Raw genomic sequence first — 26,630 nt, forward strand, 5'->3', positions numbered from 1 at the left:
CAGATCTATATTATGGGCAACAACCCCCACCTGTTTTTTGTTCAACACAACTGGAATGAGAGCACTAGAAATAAAGATCCTGCCTTTCTGTTGCTTTTGGTGTTCTTTCTGAGTAAGATTCTTGCTGAAGCTCTTGTAAACTGCAAATGATTCCACATTAAATGGCACATTCAAATGGAAACCATAATTTAAAAAAAACTTTGTTTAAATGCTTCTGAAAAACAGTCATTTGCATTGGGCTGTGACAGATAACCCACTTCCAATATGAGCATTTCAGAGGGTCATGGGAGTTTACTGAAGCAAGAATGAAAAGGACTAACAAGTGTAAGTTTTTGTGGACTCCTGACCATCAGATGTGGACTCCAGTCCTCAAAAACTTATGCCATAATAAATCTGCAGGTGTTTAATGTTCCATAAGACTTCTTTTTTACTATAATGTGTAGTTGCTCATTATTTCTTTTCTGCTTTGGGAAGAGGAGTCATCTCATTGTTCAATACCCATGTGAACCATATCTGGAAATGTGGCTACAGTAAAATATAGCAGAAGTAAGGTTTCCTATGGGGAAGACCCTGATTGCGAAGAAATTCCATGTGATCTCGTTTCTTGATTCATTGCAGCATTGCAGTGGTAAAAGACTCAGATGGTGAGATTCTCCTTTCTATACAGCTCTTTAAGGTATGGGAACCCCTCTCTAGGTGAAGAGTAAAACCTTCACAATGTTTCCTAATAGGTAAATGACTTACTGTGGCCCTGGGATGCAGACATGACAGTTTAAAACTCTATGTGACCATTCCTTAGAAGCACATATATCCAAGAGCAAGCCTTTGACCCCATTGTCCCAGCCCTTCTCTGAAATGGTGCCACAGTCCTATGGTCAAGTATTTAACACAGGTGAAGAGAAGTCCTAGATTCCCTTACTTGAGACTATGGTCCATTAAGCAGAGTGAAGATTATTTATTTCTTTAGAAGACACCTCTCTCAAGAATCTGCCAAAGTCTAAGATATTTCCTCTCATGGAAGGGTGCGCTGCATATAGGTAATGGCAGGATATAGTTCTGAACTTACTTACTTACTTACTTACTTACTTACTTACTTACTTACTTACTTACTTACTTACTTACTTACTTACTTACTTACTTACTTGGATGGATTGATAGAGCTTATTTTCAAGTCTGTGTGTAGGGCTGGATGCTGAAGTTCTTGAATGACAGTAAACAAAATATAAATATAATCTAAATACAACTCATGATGTTCACAAAAACCACTACCTCTTGAGTACTGAAAACACTGTGAAAAACATGTGCGTTAAAGAAAGTGGATCTCGTTTACCAAAAGACATTTGACATTACAGCTGTTTAAATGGGTTCTTAATACTTAATCATACCATCCAGGGGTATGTGTTTGTTATACATAAATATATGAACAAGACCACACAATTTGGATTTTGAGAATAGAAGGACCACAGGCAATTGTTCCTTTACTTAGGCAAGGAAATGGAACTCTACAGGATGTTGTTTCATTGGAGGAGCCACAGCATCCTGAATACAGCAGGGGCTATAAATGAAGCTGAAGGGGAAACAGGAGCATTTTGTTCACACCAAGCTGAATCCCTAGTCTATGCTGTGAGTGTGAACATGGAGGGATTCCTAAGGCTCTGGCTTGTGGTTTTTTTACTCACTGGTACCTGCGCACAAAATACTTCAGGTAAAATGGGCAGAGGATTAGGGATATGAAATAGTTGTTAGTTCTTCCTCCTTCACCAGTCTGTTGAAACCTTTGTCTTATTTGCATGCCAACTCTAGAAGTGCTGGTTTAATTAGCGCCGGCTGTGCTAGCTATTTATTTCCTTATTACACACTTCAGAAAGAATTCAGGGCACAAGGTCACTTCAAAAACAACTCTGGCAATGAATTTTTTGTGACTGGCTGACAGACACAAAAGCCTTGGAGCACTTTACTATCAAATTGTAATTTTAATGTAATTTTGTGTGGTGGGGGGACTCGAACCTGCTGTACCCTACTCATGGTATTTATTACTGTAAAGAATAATTCTGGTCCACATACAATTCTTCTCTGTCATGGCAGAGATAAATGCCACTGAAAGTGAACTTCAAGTTGTTAGGCATTGTCCTATTGTAATTATGCATCTCCTGGATTTTCTTGCCTGGGAGAGAAAACTCCTGGAGGTGAGTGACCGCAAAAATGCAAGATTACAGGTTATGTATGTGTAGGACAGCAGTGGCAGTGATCTAATAATCGTATAAAGTGGCTCCTTCCCATCACAGCTGGAGGCAGTTGATGATACTACTAAGACCCACCATCAGCAAGAAATCCTGACTGGGGAGGTTTCATTCCCTGTCATATAGCCACCTCATTTCTCTGTTGTAAGTGGTTTTGACTTTATAGGAATGAATGTTCAAAGGTGGCTCCACACTAGCTGTGAAGTGATGTTGCCATCATTAATTGGTTCTTTTTTATGCAGAAGCCCAATGTGGTGCTGTCACATGTACTCTGTGTTTGCCTTTTTAAAAAACATGCCTGATGTATAGGAAGGTTTTTAACTTCACCTGCAATTACAGTGCAAGGCTGTCTACTGTGGAATGTCTCCACAGAAATGTTCCATGAGAGAACAAACAGTGATTAGGTGAACAACAAAGAGGAAACTGTAGGGTGACATGGAGTCTCTGCTGTACAAGACTTGCTTTCAGGTAGACAGGCAGGGATGGAGTTTTATGGGGATTAAATAAAGTGACCTATGGAAACCCATGTTCCCTTCTTCTTGTGGTAATCCTTCAGCAGTACAAAGCAAGCTTCTCCCAGAATGACCTCTTCTGTGCCTCTGTTAAAAGTAAAGGAGGCTTGTTCAGAGTAAAAACTTTCTGTCTGCTGTTAGTTTACATGCCTATCACTACTGTTTCATTACTTCAAGTGTCATACAGCTGTATGTGTCTCTCACTCTTCTACTATGTTAGGTAAAGGTAAAGATAGTCCCCTTGCAATCAGACCATGTTTACAGGGTGGTTAGCCATTGTCTTCCCCAGTCATGTACACTTTACTCCTCAGAAGGATGCAAGGCTGAGCTAACCTTGAGCCAGTTACTTGAAATTGACTTCTGTTGGGATTGAACTCAGGTTGTGAGCACAGCTTTGACTGCAGTAGTACAGCTTACCAATCTGCACCATGGGGCTCTTCTCTACTGTGTTACTTGTGTAATTTAAAGCAAGGCATTTTGAATGGGCCTGTCCTTGCCTCATTATTCCTTTGCTCTTCATTGGCTTGCTGAAAACATTTGACTGTGCAGGTATGTATGTAACAGTAATGTTGAACAAGCATGTTGTTACTGGCTGGCCTTGTCTTGTGTCTTTGGCAGTATCTGTGTCATGTGGCAGCTCACACCTGGTGATCTCCGTTCCAGTGGATCTCTTTGGGACTGGTGTACCTGTTCATGCCAATGAATTGACTCTGGGGTCAGGCTGTGCTGTGACTGCAGTACGCCAGGATATGCTTTTGCTGGAATATCCTCTCTCTGCTTGTGGGGCCTCCAGAAAAGTAAGAAAATGGCCTCAATAGGATTCTTCAGGCATTCCTTTTTATTTAATTAGGACTTTTAGTATAAAAGGTCTCTGAGGCAGGGGATGACAAATGCTCTTCCTGGATATGAGCAATAATTCACAAGACCTCCCCTTTTAACTGCAGTGTCTTTTAGTAGCAAGCTAGCATGAATCCTGCACAACCAAGAACTTGATGAACAAATGTTTATGTTTGTTCTTCTAGGTAACAAAACAGGGATCTCCCAAGCTTCCTATTCTGATGTTCTGGTTTATAATTTTCCCATTTGGTTTGTATGAAGATAGCACTATAGTTTCCACATTCCAGCTTTTTGTATTCTACGTGATGAGTCCAAGCTTGTAGGTTTCGGGTGCACTGTAAATTTAAAACCAGTTTTAATCCATTATATTCTTCCCTAAAGAATCCCAGAGACTGTTCTTCACAAAATAATGCAATACAATTTTTTTCTTCAGAAGAGCTTGATGTAGTGGCTAAAGCAGAGTTAAAATAGAATTAAATTAACAGAGGACAGTACAAAGACAAGCTTATGTACAATTCCTGTGACTGCCAATACAGCACTGTGGTGATGGGGCTTCCATATGGCAGGTTTCCCAATACAACATTATTACAACCTGTGCAGCAGGTTCTCTGAATTCTCATATTTCATATTTTAAAAGTCAATCTATAGCCCCATTCATTGCAAACAGATATCCTTCCTCTTGTATCTCAACAATGCAAAGGAAAAAAGAAGGAAGCTGGGATTCTAAGAACCCGATACTCAAGGTTGTTACAATAATATTCAATTGCTGAATAAAAAGCCACTTAGTGACAGGAGGAGGAAATAGTTGCCAAAGGGATAGAACAGGGAAAATGGAGTCTACCTGGGCACATGCAAATGAGCCTTACCCCACTCCCCCACCTGTGAGGTGGACAAAACATACACTTCACCCCACAATCACTCCACACTGTGTGATGGAAGATGCCAGCCATAGATTCAGGAGAAATGTTAGGAACAAAAACTACCAGTCCGCAGCCACACAGCCCAGAAAGCCCAACAGCCGATTAATTAAGATGGAATTTTTAAACATAATTCACGTCAAATTTCCAAATAAATGTTTTCATTCAAAAATGCTGCTGAATTTGTGCAAGTTGGGATTTGCTCTAGTTAGAGGTTTCTAGATCTGAGAAGAAGTTTTGTCTATGGGCCTTTCCCCACTTACCTTAAGCCCCGCGCTACTTGAGGAGAGTAGCGCGGGGTCCCCCGGCACTCCCCACAAGAGGGGCGGCGACAGCGCAGCCGCCCCAACTCTGCCGCTGTCGCACCCCCTCAGCATGCGGCATCCCTGGCGCTCTTGCAAAGGGCGCCTTTTGGGGACACCAGGGGGCACGCCAGGGATGTGGCATAGGGGGGATAGGGGAGAGTGGAGAAAGGCCCATTGTCAATGCCAACCCCAATCAGTCCCTACTAGTGCAATCCTAAACAGAGTTGCACAGTCCTAAGCCCACTGAAGTCAGAGTAGTGTTCCTCTGCTGGGGAAACAGCACTGTAAATCTGGCAAATTGTTCTTTTTAAGATAATAAAATTGGCAGAGCTTTTCTCTAATGAAAATTGTTTTTGCAAAGATTACCGAACACGTTTGGTTGTACAAATGGAGGCAAAGTTCAAAGATCGCAGTAAATCTGGAATGGCTGTCTTGTGGGGAGTTTGGATTTTTCCACTTACATGGCACCCATGATATTTTCTGACCTTGTCCCTGTGAAGGCCCTTTCTTCCCCCAGGGGTTTTGTTTTTTGTATCATTACACCATCGTAATAGTATCATTTTTTTTGTTTCATTATACCAATACCAGGTTCTGTGAATTCCCAACTTTCATTTTAAAAAGGTTCTAACCCCTTCCACTTTGGAGATATAAGGGATAGGAATATCTCTGCAACATAGGAGAGTAGGTTTCCCTCTAGCCCTTCTCACTTCCTGTTGCCTCAGTGGGGAAAAATAAATGTTTAAAAGGCCATCGAGACAATGTCATTTCTGGTCACATAACCAGAAATGATATCATATATTGCTGAAATTCACTAGCAACTACCAGAAAGATGTGTGATAAACTCAGAATTTGGGGGAATTCAGTCGTGGTGATGTGTGATGCCACACCCATTCATGGGGCATCATGAAGTGCCCCACACCCAAAATATAAGAGAGGGATGACTGCTGTTGGGTGTCGGGGTTGGGAAACTGCAGGCAAAACTGCCATGTGTCACCCTTGTTGATAGTATTGGCAGCTGCTGTGGTAACGGGGAAGCCATGCAAGCCTGTTCCCATGTGGAAACCTCCTTGGTCATCTTAGGAACACTTGTTATAGAAAAAAAACCTAGGGTTTAGGAAAGTGTTGTTGCTTAAGGAGACATCAGACCACAGTGGGTCATATTGAAGTGCCCCTGTGAAAGTTTTGCTCTTCTGCCACCTCTTTATTATCTTGCTGCTTAAAATAAGAGGAAAGGGATTAGAAGGGGTATGTTGGCATTCATTACAGTCTCTTCTGAGAAATCTGCATCTCAAGTGTTTCTATCTGCCTCTTAGCTTCATCCAAACAGTATCCATTATGGAAATATTCTTCACTACAAACCTCTAGCCTCTAATGGTGTGATCCGGACCAGTCGCTTCTCCCATCCTGTAGACTGTTTCTATCCCAGGTAAGTCCTAGTTTGGAAGGGTGTATCTTGCCAAGTAGATATGATGAACTATTCCAGTTGTAACTGGGTTTTTTTTTCCTTAGACTATTTGGGGTTCTGATCCCAGACCCAGATCTATCCTTAAATTCTTGCAAATTTGGCTCCTCATATGAATCTACTTTAGAACCATCTGTTCCCACTTGTTAGCTATCAAAGGCTCAGCAAAAAGCTACAGTGCTGCTTTCTCATACATTGGATCTATGAAGCTTAATCGCCACAAGAGGGAAGCAATACTGGTAAAGAAGGACTGATCTGGGATTTAAGGTGCCACCTGTTGTGGATGCAATAACACTTCTCTTGAAGGAACAAGTCTGGGGTTCTTGTGGACCCAGGCCTACTGCTGGATAAGCAGGTGGTATTTGTGGCCAGGAGTGCCTTTCATGGCTCTGAAAAGTTAGCCAGCTGTAATCTTTCCTGGGAAGAACAGACCTGGCCATGGTGGTGTATCCTGCTAGTGGCAGGATATCTCTCATCAGCAGCAGGTCCTTCCTGCTCTTGCTCAACTGGGCAGTAGAATTTTTTTAAAGCAAGAAAATGGAGGGGGTGGGGGTGATGGGAAGTGCCCTGCTGCACTAACATCACTCCCCATGCTGACATCACTTCCCAGTGCATATCACTAGGAATGTTCTATCTTGCCCAAATACTAGAATGTACCTAGCGATGCACTGAAGACATGTCTGGGTACATAAGGAGTGATGTCAACACATTGCCAACAACATCATTATGTCACTAGCAAGCCCCCACCCCCATCAACTTGGTAAGTCTCCCACTGGTTGATGTACTTGTTCTGGTAACCACAGCATGCATCTAGGTCAGGGGTGGCCAACCTATGGCCCTCCAGATGTTCATGGACTACAATTCCCATCAGCCCCTGCCAGCATGGCCAATTGGCCATTAACATCTGGAGTGCCATAGGTTGGCCACCCCTGATCTAGGTTTACTATAATCTATATTAGATTACTGCAGTGCACATTAGGTAGTGCTGCTCTAAACTGTTCAGAATCTTACATTTGTGCAGAATGATGCAACCTGGATGTTGACTAGAGTGGGTTATGGGGACCATATCACTCCAGTCTTAGTCCATCTTTACTGGCTAGATCTGTTTATGGGCACAATTCAAAGTGCTGGTGTTGACCTTTAAAACCCTATAAGGTTTGGGACCAACAGGCCTGAAAGTACTGTCTTATGAATCTACCCAACCACAACCATCATCTTATGAGACCCTGCTTCTGAGATTAGGTGGCTGGAAACACAGGAGAGGGCCTTCTCAATAGTGGTCCCAAAATTCTAGAACCCTATTCCCAGGGAGAGTCACCTGTCCCCTTCTGCTGCCATCTTCCATCACTGAGTGAAGACTCGCTTGCTTCATTTGGCATTCCCTCAGTGACACCTCCTTCATGCTCATTGTTTTAATTGTTCTTTTGTGTGTGTTTGTATGTATTTTAACCGTAGTTTCAGCAGAGGCGTAGCTTCAAGGAGGCGGGTGCATGCCCCTGTAGGGTTGTGGTGAGGGTATTCCGGGGGTGGGGGTGTTCTGGGGCGGGGTGGGGGCAGAGGACGCATCAGTGCACCGGGTGCTTTCCCCCCTTGCTACGCCTCTGAGTTTCAGTTATTTTGATAAGGTGTTTCTGTTTTAATAGTTTTTTAGATGTGATTTTTATGAATATTTTTATTAGTTAGCTTAGTGGCCCTTATGATGGCAAAAACGTGGGGTATACATTTTGTAAAATAAAATGAAAATGACCAATGGCTTAACTGCTAGTACTATGCCTCCAATATTCTGAGAAATATTTCTACATAATCTTTTAACGGGTAAATCATGCCAAGCAGCTAATTAGAATCTTTGGTATTCTTTACTCAACAAATGGTCTGATTTCTAGCAAACTCGAGAAGTCTAGTTTTGCCATATGAAGTAAATCTGATATCCCTGATATTCCAACTATATTAATGCTATGTAAATAAAAATGCAAACAATAATGAGCTGCTTGTATAAGAACAATACAGAACATGTATTTTTGGTGCTCTCTGTTTTCTAGGTCAGGCAATGTCTCTTCACTTGAAATTCAGCCCACTTGGTTCCCCTTCAGTTCCACCCTGATGGACAGGCAGCGCCTGGATTTTGCCCTTGAAGTTTATGATAGTGAGTAAATCAGCTGAAACTCATTTTAAAAGCTAACAATTGTATTAAGATAACCTTGGAATCAACTTGTGATGCCTGTCTTTGGACACTGCTGACAGCTTATTCAGTAGTGTTGAACAAGTTTTAAAGACTTGTTAATTATGGTATATTCTCATTAAAGGAAGCTAGTTTCAGGGCCTCTAAAATTCTGCGTTTTATATAACTTTTGGTATCAGGGCAGCTGTGTACGTACAGACATCAGAGGATGTCTAGGTCCTCTTCAGAGGGCATCTTTGGATGACTGGAAGCATATAGGGTTGTACCTCCTGGGTCTATGATGTGCACATTCATTTGGAACTGGAATAGTGTATATGTATGATTGGGCTTTTGGCATGATGAGGAACACTGAAAAGCAGGTGCTTCTATTTCTGCCTTCAGTTTACCACAAGAGGGCTGGAGAGTGTGGAATCCTACACTCCTTTCCCTCCATACACTCAGTCACACACACACACACACACCCCTGGGGGAGGGGCCTTTTCCCAGCTCTCTCTCAAAATATTCTGATGGAAGCATTTATAATAGAGCAAGTAGGCTCTTGGAAATGACTCCAGAAAATGCAGCTTTGCCACAACATGCAAAACACAGGTGCTGAAATGGTTTCCCAAGCTAGTTTAAATATATTCAATCTTGTAGATCTTCATTACCACTATGGGTACTATTCAGATCCACTCTGCTGTCTTAGTCCTCAAACTCACGAGGAAAAAAATGTGTATGCTCTGAAAAGGTAGCTTAACCATAACCACCAGCCTTTTCCTTCTCTATCTTTTAGATACTTGGTCACTCCCCATTTCCAACCCCCGTTACTATCTTGGGGACCTAATCAACATCCAAGCATCTGTTAGAAAGGGTAGCCATGTACCCCTGAAGATATACGTGGATGAGTGTGTTGCCCGACCAAGTGCAGAGTCTTCTGTGAAATATGAAGTAATCACAAATCATGGGTGAGACATTAGGAGCAGGTGATGAGAATACCTGCAAGCTTCCCAGGGTCTAGGATTGCCAACTATGGGTTGGGAAATTCCTGGAGATTTGGGGATGGAGTTTAGGGAGGGCCGGGGTTAGGGACCAGAGGAATCTCAACAGGATGTAATTATGTGGTATATTTGGTTAATATAGCAGAGTTTTGCCCATTCTAAGAATCATGTTATTGAGTGCCGTAAATCAGTCCTCCCAAGAAGTAAATTGCAAGAAGTGAAACTTATGTTTATTCAAGTAGACTCTGTTCACATTCAAGTTCCACTTGATAGAAAGATAGAAACCTAATCTAAAGAGTACCACTTCCCTATCATAAATGGCCAGCTATTCTGGCATCTAATGCGTATGTGTATGGGAAAGAACTGCAGGAGAGAACGACAGGAGAGAACTGCAGAAAAACTGCCTCCATTGCAGTATATATGGGGAAAGGACAAAGAAAGATGGCTACTGAGAGAGTAGGAAGAGGGGTCAGAGGACAGCTCCCAGGTTCAGACAAAGGGCTTTCATGCACTTGTGATGTCCTTCATGTTGAATGTACATTCCATTAAGGTTGGATTCTTGGTTACAAACACATTTCTTTCCCTGTGGCATGCTCCGCACTCTCAGATCTGAGAATGTCTGCAGTTTCTGAAAGCTCTCTACATGCAACTGAGATGGATTGCCCTTACCTTTTCAACTCACTGAGGAAGGGAAACCACTCATGCACTCGTCTTAGATTGTAGTTAGATTTTATCTGCCTTTTTTTCCTTCAGGGACCGAGGTGCTTAAGAAATTGTAGTGTATGGTGAAATTGAAGCATTTTCCTTCAGTCCTGTGACTGCCCCAGAAAGTGAAGGATGCCCATTATTATAACCTTCCTAGGCAAACCCCTTAAGGCACACAAAAAAATAATGAGGCAGAATCAACGTTAATTGAACAGACAGGAGAAGGGAATGGAAATAACTTGGAGGGAAGGAAACGATGAAGCAGAAGAAATATATTTACAAAAGAACTTTGGCAGAGAAATTCAGTATTGGGTTTAGGCACAAGTTTAATAAAGTGTGTTCAGTTTCACAGTTAGCTTAGATGTTATATTGCTGTTTCATAGATGGAACAGTTACTTATGAATGTTCTGGCTAATTATACAAACAAGGTCAAACTCAGGCTGGCACTTCACACAGTACCCTCACAAGCCCAATTCTGTTAGAAAATCCTAAAATAAAACTTAAATCACTCTCTCAGGAGGAAAATAAAGCAAAACCCTAAGTACTCCAGACTACTGGGTCCAGAAATGATTCTTCCCTCTCTCTGGAAGATATATTCCTCCCTGGTTATATATATGGCCACTTCATCTTGGACCCCTCAATGACCCTCTACTAGTTGACTCGGTCTGAATATTACTTTACTTTCACACACAGCACTGCAGCTGTTACACAGTAGAGCAAGCCAGTTTTCCAAATACTGTCTACAACTATTCTCCTCAGAGATGATATATTTTAAAATACAGTTAAGGCAGAGAGCTCTTGACTCCAGGAACTCCAAAATCCAAAAGCACCTCAGATAGTTCTTCTCTGAGAGATATCCTCCACCCCCAGTGCACTAATCAGAGTGCAGGATGCCACAACCAATCAGGTGGCCTCTTAAGGCCTCCTATTCCTCACTGTGAATGTTAATAATAATGCCTCTGACAGACAGGCACTTTAAAATTAATATTTCCTCTGCAGTTTGTCACTGCAATTTTTCAGGGAAAGTGAAGGAATCAACATGCATTTCCCTTTCTTTGGGTTTTCTTGTTCCCCCCAGCAAAAGAACAGTACCTTTGCCCTAACCAGATACAACTGCTGTCACTGACAGAGTTATCTTCCATCTTCCCTTTTTTTAAAAAGTAAGCCTAAAAGAAGGCGAATTATGCCCCCAGATTGATGTGAGCTGCTTTGAGAGATAACTGTTTGCAAGGCAGAATATTGGAATTGCTACTTCAGTAGTTTTAAATTGATAATGTGAGGAGGAAAACAGTATATGACTCATCTAATCAATCTACCCATCCTACAGGTGTCTTGTAGATGGGCAGCACAGCCGCTCCCACTTCCTTGCCACTCGAGCAGCTGACACCCTCCGCTTCCAGCTGGACACCTTCACCTTCAATGGAGCCTCCAACCAGGTAGAAATGAAGGGTGGAGAGAAACAGGAATCAATCTGAAATGTGGGGCTTGTACACTTCTGTCACTAGTGCAAGTCAAGTATGTCACTACTAGAAAACTATTGGAAGTTGCTAGTACAGAAGTCCCCAACGTGGTGCCCACCAACACCTTCTCTGGTGCTTACCAAGTGTTTCTAGGAAGTGAATGGGGCCAGGTAGGGCTTTTTCACAGCAAGGTTTCTGATTGGCTATGGTGATTTGATTTACTGTGCAGAGCTTAGATTAAAAGCATGGCTTGTCAAGGATAACACTTGGATAGAAGACCACCAAGGAAGACCAGGGTTGTTGTGCGGAGGAAAGCAATGGCAAACCATTTCTCTTATCTCCTGCCTTAAACATATTGAGGTCCTGTCAGGGCAGATTTATTGAAATTAGCCCCTGTGACATCAGCGTGCCCCTTGGCATAGGCGCATCCCTCGGGTACCCAGCCTTCTGCTGGTGGTCATGTGCCTTGCTGCTGACTCAGGGCAGTGAGAGCCTCTCCCCAAAGCTTGGTTCAGCATGGAGTGGGCACAGCATCACCAGTGACTGGCACTGAGGGGCAGATGGCAAGTGGAACGTGGCAAGGTGTATGCACAGTGCAGCTTCAGAGGGTAAAAAGGCAGGGATGATGCTCACTTTCAAGTGATACCCAGGACACATGCCATACCTGCCACCCTTTAGACATGCCACTGGATCCTAAGGTTGCCATGAGTCAATTGTGACTTGATGGCATTGAATTATTTGTTATAGTGAATGTTTCTGAACACTCCCCTGTTCATTTCTCTTAAATTATCTTCATAACGCAATAAAAAAATAATGTGGAATAAGCTGCTAAGATACTTGCTCTTCCCTGATTGTCTGCAGAGAGCACCAGACTGTTTCTTACACTATGGCCATTTATTCATGTTTGGTGTCCTTTGCATTGTCACACATTCCCTTCGGGTTGGATTCTTGGTTGTGCACACATTTTCCCCTGCTCTGGAACTCACCATGCTTTCAGATCTGAAAAATGTCCACAGTTTCCAAAAGCTCTCAAAGTGCAATTTTTCAGAGAAAGTGAAGGGAATCAACATGCTTTTCACTTTCTTTTGTGTTGTGAGAAAGAGAGAAAAATTTCTCTCTGTCAACATTTTCTACCCCATGCATAATTTTATAGACTTCAATCATATCCCCCCTCAGAATCTCCTCTCCAAAACTGAAGACTCCTCTCCTCATAAGGAAGGTGCTCCAATTCCTCAATCATCCTCGTTGCCCTTCTCTGCACTTTTTCGATCTCTTCGATATCCTTTTTGAGATGTGGCGACCAGAACTGAACACAGTACTCCAAGTGCGGTCGCACCACTGCTTTATATAAGGGCATGACAATCCTTGCAGTTTTATTATCAACTCCTTTCCTAATTATCCCCAGCTAGAGTTTGCCTTTTTCACAGCTGCCATGCATTGAGTTGACATTCCCATGGAACCATCAACTAAGACGCCCAAATCCCTTTCCTGGTCTGTGACTGATAGCACTGACCCCTGTAGCGTGTATGTGAAGTTTGGATTTTTTGCCCCTATGTGCATCACTTTGCATTTTGCTACATTGAACTGTATTTGCCATTTCTTAGCCCACTCCCCTAATTTATCAAGGTCCGCTTGGAGCTCTTCACAATCCTTTGCGGTTCTCACTACCCTACATAATTTGGTATTATCTGCAAACTTGGCCACCACGCTACCCACCCCTACTTCCATGTCATTTATGAATAGGTTAAAGAGCACTGGTCCCAAAAGGGATCTTTGGGGGACACCACTCCTTACATCTCTCCATTGCGAGAATTTCCCATTTACACCCACCCTTTGCTTCCTGTTTCTCAACCAGTTTTTAATCCATAGGAGGACTTCCCCTCTTATTCCTTCATTGCTGAGTTTTCTCAGCAACTGTCATGTAAATGATACTGAGTGGGTTACAAACAAAAGGCATCCCACTGCTAAACTGTCTAGCAGGCTATTGTATAGGAGTCCTATAAGCAGGCCATGACTTCTTCTCCCAAAGGTCTTGCATTTAACAAATGAGCAGTGTAGATAGTGGTGATGCATTTTATAATCTCATGGAAGTGATTGTGCTCTACTACTGGATGAGTGAATAAGCCCCTATGTAGCAATAGTATCAGTCATTCCCCTTCCTGAATGCTTGATACAAATATATGGTCTAATCTACTTCCTTAGGTCTACCTCATATGTCACTTGAAGGCTGTGTCCACTGACTCCACCGACCATCGCAACAAGGCATGTTCGTATGACCACTACACCTCAACTTGGAGCTCCAAGGAAGGAGGAGATTGTTCCTGCTGTGCTTCACCTACTGGCTGTGGAAGCAGGAGGAGAAAGAGAGGACAGCAGCAGAGAAAAGGTAACATTCTGTCCATAGAACATAGTTCATAGAGCAACCTTTAGACTTGTAGATACTTACTAAACCTTTAGGTGACAAACAGAACTCTTTGTTGACTGAATTTTTGCAAATGAACTAGGACACACAGGTCCACAATGCTGTATATTTGCAGAGGACTTTGCTTTATTATCATATTTTAATAACAAGCCTTTATTGGCATAAAATAAACATACAAAATCAGCATACAAAATTTGCCCATTATTGCTCACAATTATAGACACTGGTACTAAAATACTAAATACTAAAATATATACATGGTCCTTCTGTAACTATAGGACATTCCTTCAGCTAAGTTAACTCACTTAAACGTCATCGGATACTGACAGAAGCTAGAAAAATTACTGCTGGCTATATGTGGTCATAATACATAGACATTGGTTGGTATTCATCTAGACTTACGTCTATTATTGTTAGCAGAAATTTTGCTACATTCTCACACACTGTGGGATCCATGTTGTTCAAAAAGCATAGGTATCTTAAGAGCATCAGTTAGATTGTTATACAGAAATGGGATAAGTGCAGATTGTGACATTCTGATTTTTGCAAACCTTACACAATGAAAGAGGGTATGATCGAGTGTCTCCACCTGACCCATATTGCATGGACATAGCCTCCTCTGTTTATCAATTTGTTGATATCTGCCATAGAGCAGCATAGAAGGCATTAGATTGAATCTGGCCAGTGTTAAAGCTCTTCTTAATTTAGGGTTGGTGATCCAATGTAAATAATTGGCCATGTGTCCTTGTTCAATTGGAATAAGCAGGGTCAGGGGGGAGCACGTTTTGCTCGCGGCTGTTATCATATCCCGATGCTCTTGTTCTATTAGCTTAGTTTTCAAGCAGCTATATGCTTCTGATAGGGAAAGAGGGACTAGCGACTCTAATGAAAAGCCAAGAGTGTTGATTTTTCCCTCAACTAGTTTCAGCCACCTAGAATTTGCATAGTCGGAAAGCATGAGGTGTAACAAACTGGAGTGATCCTGCAAATAGTGGATACGTAGCCAGTATCTGACAGTTCTCAGCCAGGCCATCGTGGCATATGATATTTGCCCGAGTTCTAAACATAGGGCTGCATATGAAGCACAATTTGGTAAGCCCATAATTTTGTGGAAGAAACGGGACTGGGCTGTGTTTATATTTTTGTTTTATAGCTCCGATCCAAATTGGTGCTCCATAGAGGAGCTGAGAGTCAGCATTTAGCATTGAACACCTTCAATGCGGATGGTATATACTGGTGGCCCACAGTGAAAAGCGGCTGAATTGCTAGGGCACTGTTGTTAGCTGCAGCGAGTGCTAATTTCCTATGTACTGCCCAATTAAGGTTGCTAGTAAGAGTTATGCCCAAATATTTGAACTGGTTAACTTGTTCTATGGGTCTGTTATTGATGGTCCATGTATGACTAGGGGGGTCTTCTAGCGAAGACCATTATTTTGGTTTTTTCATAGTTAATTACCAGTTCGTTCCTCTTACAATATTCAGCACAGCAATTTAAGAGACGAGTGAGACCAACTTTAGTGTGGGAAAGAAGAACGGTGTCGTCAGCATACAGTAACGCTGGCACGTGTTTAGTGCTTAGTTTGGGAACATGCCCATTGGCCTTCTGGAGGGTTGGCACTAGATCACTAAGGAATATATTGAACAAAGTGGGGGCCAATGTACAGCCTTGTTTGACCCCTCTGGTTGTGATGATATTTTCTGTGAGCGGTCCTTTTGTTGCGGCTCTTATTCTGCAGCTAGTGCAAGTGTGTAGCTGTTTTATAAGAAACAGTAGTCTGGCCTCCACGTGTAACGGCATCAATTTTCTCCACAGGAGAGCTCTAGAGATGGAGTCAAGTGCACCTTTTAAATCCAGGAAAGCTGCAAAAAGGTTACGGTTATTATGAATGATACTTGTGTTAGCTAAGTGTGCTAAAACTGTTACATGATCCAGTGTTGATTTATTTTTAGTGAATCCAATTTGCTCCGGTCCTATTACTTCTGCTTGCTTGACCCAATCTTCCACTCTCCTAAGGAGTAGTTTTGCATATAGTTTGCCAATTACAGATAATAGGCTTATAGGACTATAGTTTGAAGGATTAGTAATATCACCCTTTTTGTAGATTGGGACAACTATAGACGTCAGCCACATCTTTGGGATGCGGCCCGTGTTATTTACATGGGTAAATAAGGAAGCCAGAGTTGTAGCCCACCACTCGGGTGAGGATTTAAGTATTTCTGGTATTATTGCATCAGGACCTGGGGCCTTACCGCTTTTCAAACCACTGATTAGTTTACTCACTTCTTGAGGATTAACCTCAGGCCAATCTGGTAGCTCCTCTGGTATTGAAGTGGAATCAGGGTATTCAGTTAGGCTAGCATTGAACAGATTAGAGAAATAACTGAACCATCGGTCTAGTGAAATATGGGGCAACTGGATACTGCAAGTTTGGGCCCTTCTATTTATGATCTGCCAGAATTGCTTAATGTTATTTGTTAAAGTGGCTTGATATAGTTGTTCCCACTGCTGCTCGAATCGATTTTTTCGTTTCCATTGTACCATAATTTGAAAATCCTTTTTCAGTTGGGTTATATTGCTGAGTAGCTTTTCCTCACCTGTGCTGCGGTAACTTCTATATAGTGATCGTATTAAGTTGTTAAATTCAATACAGTAGCGATCAAACCATTCTCTATGACCGTTTACAGCCTTAGATTTGGTCGAGGAGACGGCTTGAAGTTCCCCTGCTAAATTTAAAACTAGTTGTTCAAAGTGATGTATTCCACGTTCTGGTGTGTCAGCCTGTAATATATTCTCTTTTAATTTATTAAATGTAGAAGAGCTAAGTAGTGTTTCTGTAGCAGCTGCCACCTGAGGTGACCATGTTATTTTCTGATGCCTAAAGTTGGTGGGGTCCTCTGTATTAGTCTTTACCTCAAATGAAAAAGTTACATTGAGTGGCAGATGATCACTTAGCAATAAGTCCCCAACGCTAAAAGATGTGACACACTGGTGTAGATAGGGGGATATTAAGATGTAATCAATCACGCTAGCACCGAGCGAGTTTACCAAGGTAAAGCAATCTGCATTCCTATAGCACTTGAGGCCGTTTAACCATAATTTGTTAAATTTGATGGCAAATTTGATTAACTGGATTCCTGCCGCATTCACGAGAGAGTCCTTTGAGGAGCGAAGAGCTGGGGTTAGAAGAAGCTGTACGAGATCATCCTCCTGATTCAAATGGGCCAAAGTGGTAGAAAGATCCGTACCCACTCTGGCGTTAAAATCACCTACCAGGATCACCTCCGTAGATGGTTGTTTATTTTCTAAATTTTCTACAAATGATGATATCCTACGCCATGTGTTGATTAAGGAGTCTCGTGTCAATCCAGCAGGTATATACAAGTTCACTATAATCATGTGTAGAGCTTCCCCCTCTACCAAAATAGCCTGTGCAAGAGGTGGACATGAGTCAAGAGGAGTTGCTTTGATGCTGTTGGCTACAAATAGTGAAAGTCCTCCAGAATAACGACCAAACTTAGATACTCTTGTAGCAGGAAGAGAGTATTGTTGGTAGCCATTTAAGGCAAGCTCTGAATTGGACCAAGTTTCTTGTAAGGCTATAAACGTAAATTTTTGTAGATAAGTGAAGAAATCACGATTATCGCATTTCTTGATCCATCCGGCTATATTCCACGAGATGAGGGAAATCACATCTCTTCTCTGACTTGGATTTGGAGATACTTCCCCCCATGCTGTGTTGGTCCCAGATTGGCTAAGAGATTTTGATAAGGGTTGGCGTCACTGAGATTGGTCTATGGTTGTAATTTCGTGGTCATCTTGGACCACACATCCATTACCTTGTAGCCTAATCGGGTCTGGCATGGAGGTATGTGTATCTGAAGCCGTGGAAGAATAGTCAATTATAATCTCTTTGGTGGGGCTTGGCTGAGTTGTATTATCCAAGAAGCTCTTAAATGCATGTATTTCAATCGGTACTTGAATGGAGGTCCCAGATGATCTGTTATTATCTATAACCTGATCTGCCTTCTGAGACGTAGTAACCTCCTTTGACAGAGGGATGCTGATGTTTGGGTGGGCTTCTGTTGATTGAAGTGGGGTCATCCTCAGCTCTTTCAGTTCCTCGAACCAAGATTTCTTTGAAGTTTTTAGGAGAGTATCTTTATCCAGTACATTTGTGGACCTGAGGTCTACCTCCCAATGTAAGGGGGAGGTTTGGTGATATACATTCTCAAGTGCTAGAGAGGTAGCCGCCTGGATAGGTGTTGGAGTAAGATCAGTATTTGTTGGGAAACAGTATGTTTCACCGTGAGCTGCTGTGGGTGGCTTTGACACAGGTTCTGGCATTGTAATAGGGTGGTCTGTGTTCTTGGCGAGGTGCAGCCTCAAGGCCTTTGTAGTAGGGCTGGTTGAATAAGGGTTGCCTTTAGCCTGACTGGCGGTCCCCCCTTTACTTATGGGCACACAAATTGCTTCATTAGGAGAGTTATCTGGAGAACAGTAACTTTGAATTGCAGGATTATAGGCAAGTAAGGTTGGGCAAGAAGGGGAATTTCCAGAGCATAATACATCCCCCAAGGCCTCTGGAACAGAATTGGGAGCAGAATTGAGGCGCAAAACATCCTCCACTTCCTCAAGGATATGTTGGTGGGAAGAGTGGATTTCATTCAGGGACATCTCAAGTTGCTTCCACTCATCCGCTAGTTCTTTGATTCCTTTGGTAAAAGCTTCTGAAGAGTGTCCAGTTTTGTTAGGGTTTCCAACAGCAGTCGCTTTGTTGAACTCCTTTAAATTTGCATTTCTCTTGTCAGGTGTAGCATGGGTGTCCTCAATGAGTCTGTGGATAGTAGTATTCCTAAAGAGACGCATAATTTTAATATCATACCTTCTGGAAAAAAAGTGGCGATGTTTCAACAATAGTGAAGGCATTTTAGATGTGCTAAAAGTTAGGGCAATTCTTTTATAGTAATCCACGGGGGGCAAGTATTCATATGAAGTCAATTGAATCTTGTTTGGAGCACACTCTAACAACTGGCTCAAAGAGAACCTAATTGCACTATAATTTGACCACCTATTTTGGTTTAGCTTGGAATGTCCAATATACAACACTACTCGCTCTTTTTGCAAAATTAACGAATTCATATTAACTAGCTTTAGCTGCCGGGTGGGCGTAGGCCTTGAAGGCTTATTATCATATTGGTGAATTGCACAGTGAGTGAAGTTAGGGAATATTGTGCAGAAAATGGTGTAACACTTGCAGTGGTATTGGGAGAGCACAGGCTTGATAGGTGTCATATCACAACATTTACTAAGCAGACTTTGTTTATGGAGTAGTTTGCCATTCACCTACACTTTATTCCCAGCAAGCTGGGTACTCATTTTACTGACCTCAGAAGGATGCAAGGCTGAGTCAACCTTGAGCTGGCTACTTGAAAGTGACTTCCATTGAGCTCGAACTCTGGCCATGAGCAGAACTTTTGACTGCAGGACTGCAATTTACCACTCTGTTTCAGTGGACCTGAATTAGCAAGCTCCAATTTCTTTTCAGGGTTGTTTGGAGAAGCAGATCTCAAATTTGGCCCCATCACACTAGAAGCTCAACAGATGGACTCATCTTTGATGTATAGGTCCAGTGCCTTTGAGTTGATGGATGTAGCAGAACTGCTTTCAACAGACAAGACTTCCCATGCTACCTTGTTGCCCTATGTGCAGTTTGTGAACACAATCATGAGAAAGAAAGTGAGCGAAGATGCCTCCTCAGGTGAGAATTCAAAATTTTATCATGCATGTAATTAAATAACCATCTTGTTAACATGGATTCTATGGACAGAAATGAGGCCTATAAAGGACCACTCAAGTTGATAAGTTGAATGATCCAGAGCAGGATGTACCTTTGACACAGCTTCAAGGCTCTGTCCTTGGTGGGAAAATAGCATCTCTAAAGTTTGCATTTCTCCATGCTAAGAATCTGCAAGCTTTTCAGGTTGGATTACCAACTAGTTGTAGATTTAAGCTTCCATTTTGTCATTCAGGTGAAATTCAGGAATTTGAGACAGTTTGAAGGCTACATCAACTATTAGTATATTGGTTATAAGGTACTTAGGTGGCAAAATTAGTTTTGGGGACTAAATTTTGATGGACGACAGTAAATAACTGAGGTCTTGTAACTGATTAAGAGCTCAGTTGTTAGCCCCATTTTCCTGTAGATTTGTCTACATTAGCAAAGTTTAGCCATTACATCTTTTGTCTAATTTTTTAAAGGCCATGCTGCCTTTGCAATTGTGGCAAGAACCTTTACCATCAAATGGGTGAAATAAAACATTCAGTTCTTTTGGTTAAAAACTCTACATTCTTTTGGCAACTTTATGCCTTCCATAAGATTGAAATAAGGCAGAATATAAAATGTTAGATTTTCCCCCCACTTTATAGCCTTTAAGCAAAAACTGGGTTGCCAATGCAAGGCTAGTCTGAAGAGTCTGAAAATGTTGACCTTGTATTAACAGTCTGGCTTGCTTTTAAGCCAGGCTTCTATTCCAAAACTTGTATTCAGTACCAAGACAGCTTTCTGGGACTGAAGCACCCACCTTTCTAATTATCTATAGAAGGGACTAGTAATAATTCATTTTTCCATTTGGGGTGAAGTGAAGGATTTTCACATTTAAGTTTGGTATCTAGGAAGTCCTCACTTTATAAACTTTCTTATTGGCTTGGTAAATCTTGGAAGTGATGTGAGTTTGCTGGCTAACTTAAAATCCAGTCATCTTACCGCTGCTTCATTCAGCACCTGCTTTTTACTTTATTTTTGTTCCACAGGGTTATACCTCCCCTTCTCTACAACTACCCTGGTCATAGCAATTGCCTGCTCTTTCATTATAATTCTGTCCATTCTGGGCTGTTATTTCTCTAGCAGACGGGCCCACAGGGGATACCACATGGAGGTTGTTGGTGCAGCCCTAGAAGAGTCTGGCACTGTAGCTATGGCACCTGCTGCTGTTGGAACATCTGGTTCTGCCTCTAGAAAACCTGGTGTGATGATAGCTGCAGCCCGAGGGCAAGCTGTTTCTGTCTGAATCTGTAATGTGTTAAATAAATATTAGTGGCACAGGAGATTTTGTGTGTGTACCTTTTATTATATTGCCAGAAAAACTGTAATGATCTCTCAAGCTTTACATGGAATACTGAGTGTCAGGCACTGTGTACATATGCATGTCCTACAGGTCAGGAGAGGCTTTGGAGCTTATGGCTGTTACTGTGTGCCTCTTTCCTTCCTGCCTTCACCAATGCAACATCTAGCATGGGTTGCTTCATTATTGCTGATCTTCAACTTAGGTTTGCACAAGGAGACCTTTCTTTATGCAAAACAACTTATTCCTCTAAATGTCCACTTAGTCTTCCTTGGAGATAAAACTTATACACAGTCCTTTGGCACTGTCTACACAGCTCTCTATATGAGGCTCCCTGGTCCACATCTTGGCTGACAATTCCTAGGAAGCAGTGGTGGGATCCAAAAATTTTAATAACAGGTTCCGATGGTGGTGGGATTCAAATAGTGGCGCCGCCACACACACACATCTCCAGTACCTATTGGGCAGGGAAGTTGCTTTAGTAACCCCTTCTCCGCACTCAGAAAGAATCAGTAACCACTTCTAGAGAAGTGGTGAGAACTGGTTGGATCCCACCTCTGCTAGGAAGCCTCCTAATTTAAATTATCCCATTATATTACTGTATACAGAGGAATACTCAGAGGGAAGGAGCACTCTTCAAAGTTCAGAATTCACAGTACTAAGAGTTCATGTGGTTTCTTTTTAATGTTTGATCTGCCCCTGCTATCCAGGCACATATGAAGGTAAATGTTGTTCTTCTATTTTTCCTCATAATTAGTAAGCAATTAATGTATTCTAGTATTAGATCAAAGGAGATAATATGTGGCTAGGCTACAGATGCTGTAAACATGGCCTACTAAAAGAGAAGAAGAAGAGTTGGATTTGTATCCCCCCTTTCTCTCCTGTAAGAAGACTCAAAGGGGCTTACAAACTCCTTTCCATTTCCCCCTCACAACAAACACCCTGTGAGGTAGGTGGGGCTGGGAGAGCTCAGAAGAACTGAGACTAGCCCAAGGCCACCCAGTTGGCGCGTGTTGCACCTGGTATAGAGAACATCCCGGCAGAGTTTACAGCCCGTACCAGTTAAAACCAGTTCTTCTCCCTCTCCCTTGAAATCCCACAAATGCTAAGGTGGGTGGTTTGACTAGCTCAGAAAAATTGCAAACCATGCACTCTTTCATTCCCCTGTAGCAATTTTATGTTTACAAATAAAATCTTCTTGGCAAAATAAACGCTGATCAACCTTTTCCCTATTTCTTCCCCTTTATCATCAGTGGGTGAATGTCTGGTCATGGACTATTGTTGGGATTTGCAAGTGTCTGTCACAATTCAGACATGAAGGGGTTAACTATGTGCATGCTAATTAGATACTGAGGCCAGAGTTTTATGGCCAGTTCATTGATTAAGCTATTGGTCAGCTAATCCTGGCATTGACTATGTGAGACTTAGACAGAAGTTATAAAGTAAAGTATGTTTCTTTGTCTCTCCCACACACGAGATACACGATGCCACATTGTTGAGAATCTCTGCTTTGCTAGATAGGCACCGTGTGGGATCACATGTTGCTAAGCTATGTAACCAAGTTAGTGTTAGGATAGAAAGCTGTTCTTTATTTTCTTCCATGTAAACCCTTCCTATTAATAAGTAAACTCATTTATATAAAAACCAGCAACTGTCTCATGGTCTCTTATTCTGCTACTCTGCTAAATATTAAGTTGAATAACCCGACAGCTATGCTGAATACAAGTTGACTTTTGGTCATTGAGCAAAAAGGGGAAGAGAGGCCTTGCTCAAGAACACCGGGAAATAGTCTGAACTTCTGAAAAAACAACAACAGAGACGTTACTCAATGAAAATAACTTGGAGACAGAAATGTGGATGTTCTGGTAACAGAAGATGAGGAGTAATTTCTGCCAGTTCCCACTTCCTGCTGCAAAAACCTGATAAGCCCCTCACACCATTCCTGAGAATCCCCTGTCCCACCAGAACAGCATCTCAGAGAGACCAATAGAGTTCAGTGGAGGAAGATTGGCTGGAAACTTCTGGATTCTCAGTGGCTACATTCCTGGGCTCGTGCATTTAGAGCACAGTTATGCAACTGTGCAAATGGTATCCACAAGAGTGCTAACAGCCAGCATCACACGAGGAGGGGCTGTGGCTCAGCAGTAGAAAAACATCTTTGTATGCAGGAGGCTGCGGGTAAAACCTCTGGCAAAGCCAGCTATATAAGATCTTGGGAAAGAGTTTTCTTTGCCTGGGTCCCTGGAGACCTGTTGCCAGTTAAGCTAAATCCGAGATCCCCAACACGATGCCCCATGGTGCCCACCAAGTATTTTAGGGAGTGGGTGAAGCCAGGTAGGGCTTTTGTCCTGCAATAATTGTTTTTTATTTTTTATTATTAATTTTTAAAGAGGAAGGTACAACATAGAAAATAGACAGTATATTTTCAAAAAGAAAAAAAGAAAAGATACACATGATATACAATACTTGATAATAATAGTAGCAATATTACACAATATTGGAGAATAAATGGTGATAAAATAATAAAACCCATCCAGTAAGGATTCTAATTGGCTGTTAGAAATTTGATTGGCTGTGCAGATGTTGTTAAATGTTGCTTGGGCAGCAGCTGCCACCATAGCACAAGGACCTGCACTGAGTTACTGAACTTAGGAGCAGCAGTGGCGTAGGAGGTTAAGCACTCGTGTATCTAATCTGGAGGAACTGGGTTTGATTCCCAGCTCTGCCACCTGAGCTGTGGAGGCTTATCTGGGGAAATCAGATTAGCCTGTACACTCCCACACACGCCAGCTGGGTGACCATGGGCTAGTCACAGCTTCTCGGAGCTCTCTTAGCCCCGCCCACCTCACATGGTGTTTGTTGTGAGGGGGGAAGGGCAAGGTGATTGTAAGCCCCTTTGAGTCTCCTGCAGGAGAGAAAGGGGGGATATAAATCCAAACTCTTCTTCTCTTCTTAGATCAGTGGTTCTCAACCTTCCTAATGCCACAATTCCTTAATACAGTTCCTCAAGTTGTGGTGACCCCTAACATTTATCCATTTTACAGATGGAGAACACTGATGCAGAGAGTCTTAGGCGACCCCTGTGAAAGGGTCGTTCGACCTCCAAAGGCGTCCCGACCCACAGGTTGAGAACCACTGACTTAGCTTGTGTCAGTCGTTGTGTGGCATTTTGTGGCAACCATCTCCTACCACGGCCATTTTGTGGCAACCATTTTGTTCCTGTGTCCACCATGCTGTGTCAGGATTCTAAAGGTGCCTGCATACTCATAAAGGTTGGGGACCATGAACTAAACAGTAGTGAGATAGATGAATAAGATGAACAATTCTAAAAAACTAAAGGCAATGGACTAAAGTTCAAATGGCAACAGTATTTATGAAGACGTTCTTAGTGGCTTCTGGCTGAGTATGGACAGGAGGGATCTTTTAATGGCAGGTACATTTAAAATGCTTTTGGGAATAGCAGCCTAAATAGCCCAGTTTAGCCTAAGCTCATCAGAATTTATAAGCTAAGAATGGTCAGCCTCAGTTAATAGCCCCCAAGGGAAATGGGAGTTGCTACATAGCAGAAGGCAAATATTGTCCATATCACCCAGTCATTTGGGTGACTCCCCCCATTGGGAGGGGGCCCCTGAGTTGTCCATCCATCCCTTTTTGTGGGAGAGATTTTAGATTGTTTTAGGGTTTGGGGGATGGGTTTTTGTTGTGATTTCACCATTGTCAGATTTAGTGTGTTTTTTATTGTAACCCCCTTCCCCCGGAGACTGTGAAGGGTAGGAAATAAATGCAAATAAATACATTATTGTTGCAAGATTTATTTATATGCCATCGTTCCCCTTGCGAGCTCAGGGTGGCTTCCAACATATTCAAATACAATCAAAGATATAAAACCATAAATAACAAGTTAAAAATCCAGATGATAAATAAAATCAAATTCCATTAAAATAACACATTAAATAAATAAATAACTCTGCCAATATATACTGTAGGGAGTTCAGACCCAAGGCCCTGTTCTAGAGTGCATCAGTGCCTGCTAAACCTATGTGAAGGCGAGTGAGCCAATTCTGATGTTGAAAGTTTCCCCAACTGGCTGACTAGGATAAAGGAAATTGTGACATTTCCTGGTAATGTGACTAGGGGATCAGAACAGTCTCCAAAATTATATGGTAGAGAAGCAAGAAATCCCAAGACAGATAAAATCTCTGGGGAGATCCCAAAGCTACATTTTTTTCCATTGCATTTGGCATAGGTGAGTGCAAAGGAAAATGGAGGAAAAAATCCAGTGAAGAGAACAGCAGGAGGTGCAAACACCAGTGGTGTAGCTGCCATGGGATACGGCAGGGGCACGGGGGCAGGGTGCTGCAGGGAAGGCGAGGCCCAGCTACTTCTGGGAGGGGCGTGGCTCAGCCTCAGCACAATGCGAGGCCCTGCTACACTCCTCCTCCTTCCTGGAAGTGTGGGGGGTGATTTTTCCACCCCCTACGTGACTCCCATGTGGGCGCCCAGGGTGTTTGTTCCCGGATATCCCCGTGGCAGCTACGCCACTGCTAAAGTGCCATCAAGTCATAGCTGACTTGATAGAGTCATAGCTGACTTGATAGAGTTTGTTTCCCACTCACTCCTGTTCCCCCTCTATTTTGTTGGTTTCTTCCAACATTTGTCCAAGATTCTGTTGCTAAGGCTCAGACTAGAGGAGACAAAAATCATAGACTTCCATTCATCTTTAACAGTTAAACTGCAGCTATGGTGGACCATGCAGACAAAAAAGTTTAACTTCCACATGGTTTCACTAACACCCTCCACGTGATCTCTTAATAGCCCTTTAAAGAAAATAAGTCAAAGACTCATTTTTTCCCTTTATAGGTCTCACAACAGTACAGTGGATACATTTTGAATTATTTATTAATTTAGGTACTTCTAGGCTTCTTTACCTGAGGGAACCAATAAAGCCTACAGAAATTTCTGAATAAAATTAAACAATATAATTCAAATAACACAAACACAAACAAATACATCCTAACTGGATGCTGCTTCACTGGGCTGGCTTATTGTAAGCCTCTAGGCTGTAAAGCTAAGAGAAAAGGTCCTAGTCCCTTCAGCTCATACTTATACCTGCAGGCAAGAAGGAGACAAAAACACAGCTGGTATGTTGTACAGGTGGCAAGGTATTAGTTAAACCATGTGTGCCCTGCACAGCTGCATTTTAGCTTTTAAAAGTGAGTACAGATTGGCATTCTCAGTTTTGTCTACTTCGGCTCTAAGACTCAAGATTCAATGGACAACAATGAGACAGTGCAGTACAGTAGCCCTAATGCTTGGAGAGTCAGAAAGGCAGCAGCGGCTGATCTCCTTTATAATGGTCAAATGTTATTTTCCCCTAGATTGTGACAGAACCTGCCTTAAGGCCAGTGTCAGTAGTTCCTTTACAGATTTGAACTGATGAAGAGATGTACTTTGAACCAAATTTTGACCAATGCCTGGAACAGATAATCACC

At 42.2% G+C, this 26,630-nt stretch overlaps 1 protein-coding gene across 1 annotated transcript; it reads left to right on the plus strand.

The window, feature by feature from the left end:
* Window positions 1-2,202: 2,202 nt before the first annotated feature.
* LOC125426291 (zona pellucida sperm-binding protein 3-like) lies at window positions 2,203-22,785 on the plus strand. The gene is made up of 9 exons (XM_048484550.1): window positions 2,203-2,221; window positions 3,371-3,549; window positions 6,125-6,237; window positions 8,313-8,416; window positions 9,225-9,396; window positions 11,462-11,570; window positions 13,797-13,980; window positions 19,563-19,775; window positions 20,828-22,785. Exons 1-9 carry the CDS (start codon window positions 2,203-2,205, stop codon window positions 21,082-21,084), a joined length of 1,350 nt encoding a protein of 449 aa, XP_048340507.1. The 3' UTR covers window positions 21,085-22,785.
* Window positions 22,786-26,630: the final 3,845 nt, after the last annotated feature.

The sequence above is a fragment of the Sphaerodactylus townsendi genome, linkage group LG02, assembly GCF_021028975.2.
Source record: "Sphaerodactylus townsendi isolate TG3544 linkage group LG02, MPM_Stown_v2.3, whole genome shotgun sequence".
Lineage (NCBI taxonomy): Eukaryota > Metazoa > Chordata > Lepidosauria > Squamata > Sphaerodactylidae > Sphaerodactylus > Sphaerodactylus townsendi.

Bases quoted from the DNA above. Each gene is read 5' to 3' on its own strand.
- LOC125426291 (XM_048484550.1), top strand. The intron at 13,981-19,562 runs GTAACATTCTGT...ATTTCTTTTCAG, and splicing joins AGGACAGCAGCAGAGAAAAG to GGTTGTTTGGAGAAGCAGAT. The intron at 19,776-20,827 runs GTGAGAATTCAA...TTTGTTCCACAG, and splicing joins GAGCGAAGATGCCTCCTCAG to GGTTATACCTCCCCTTCTCT.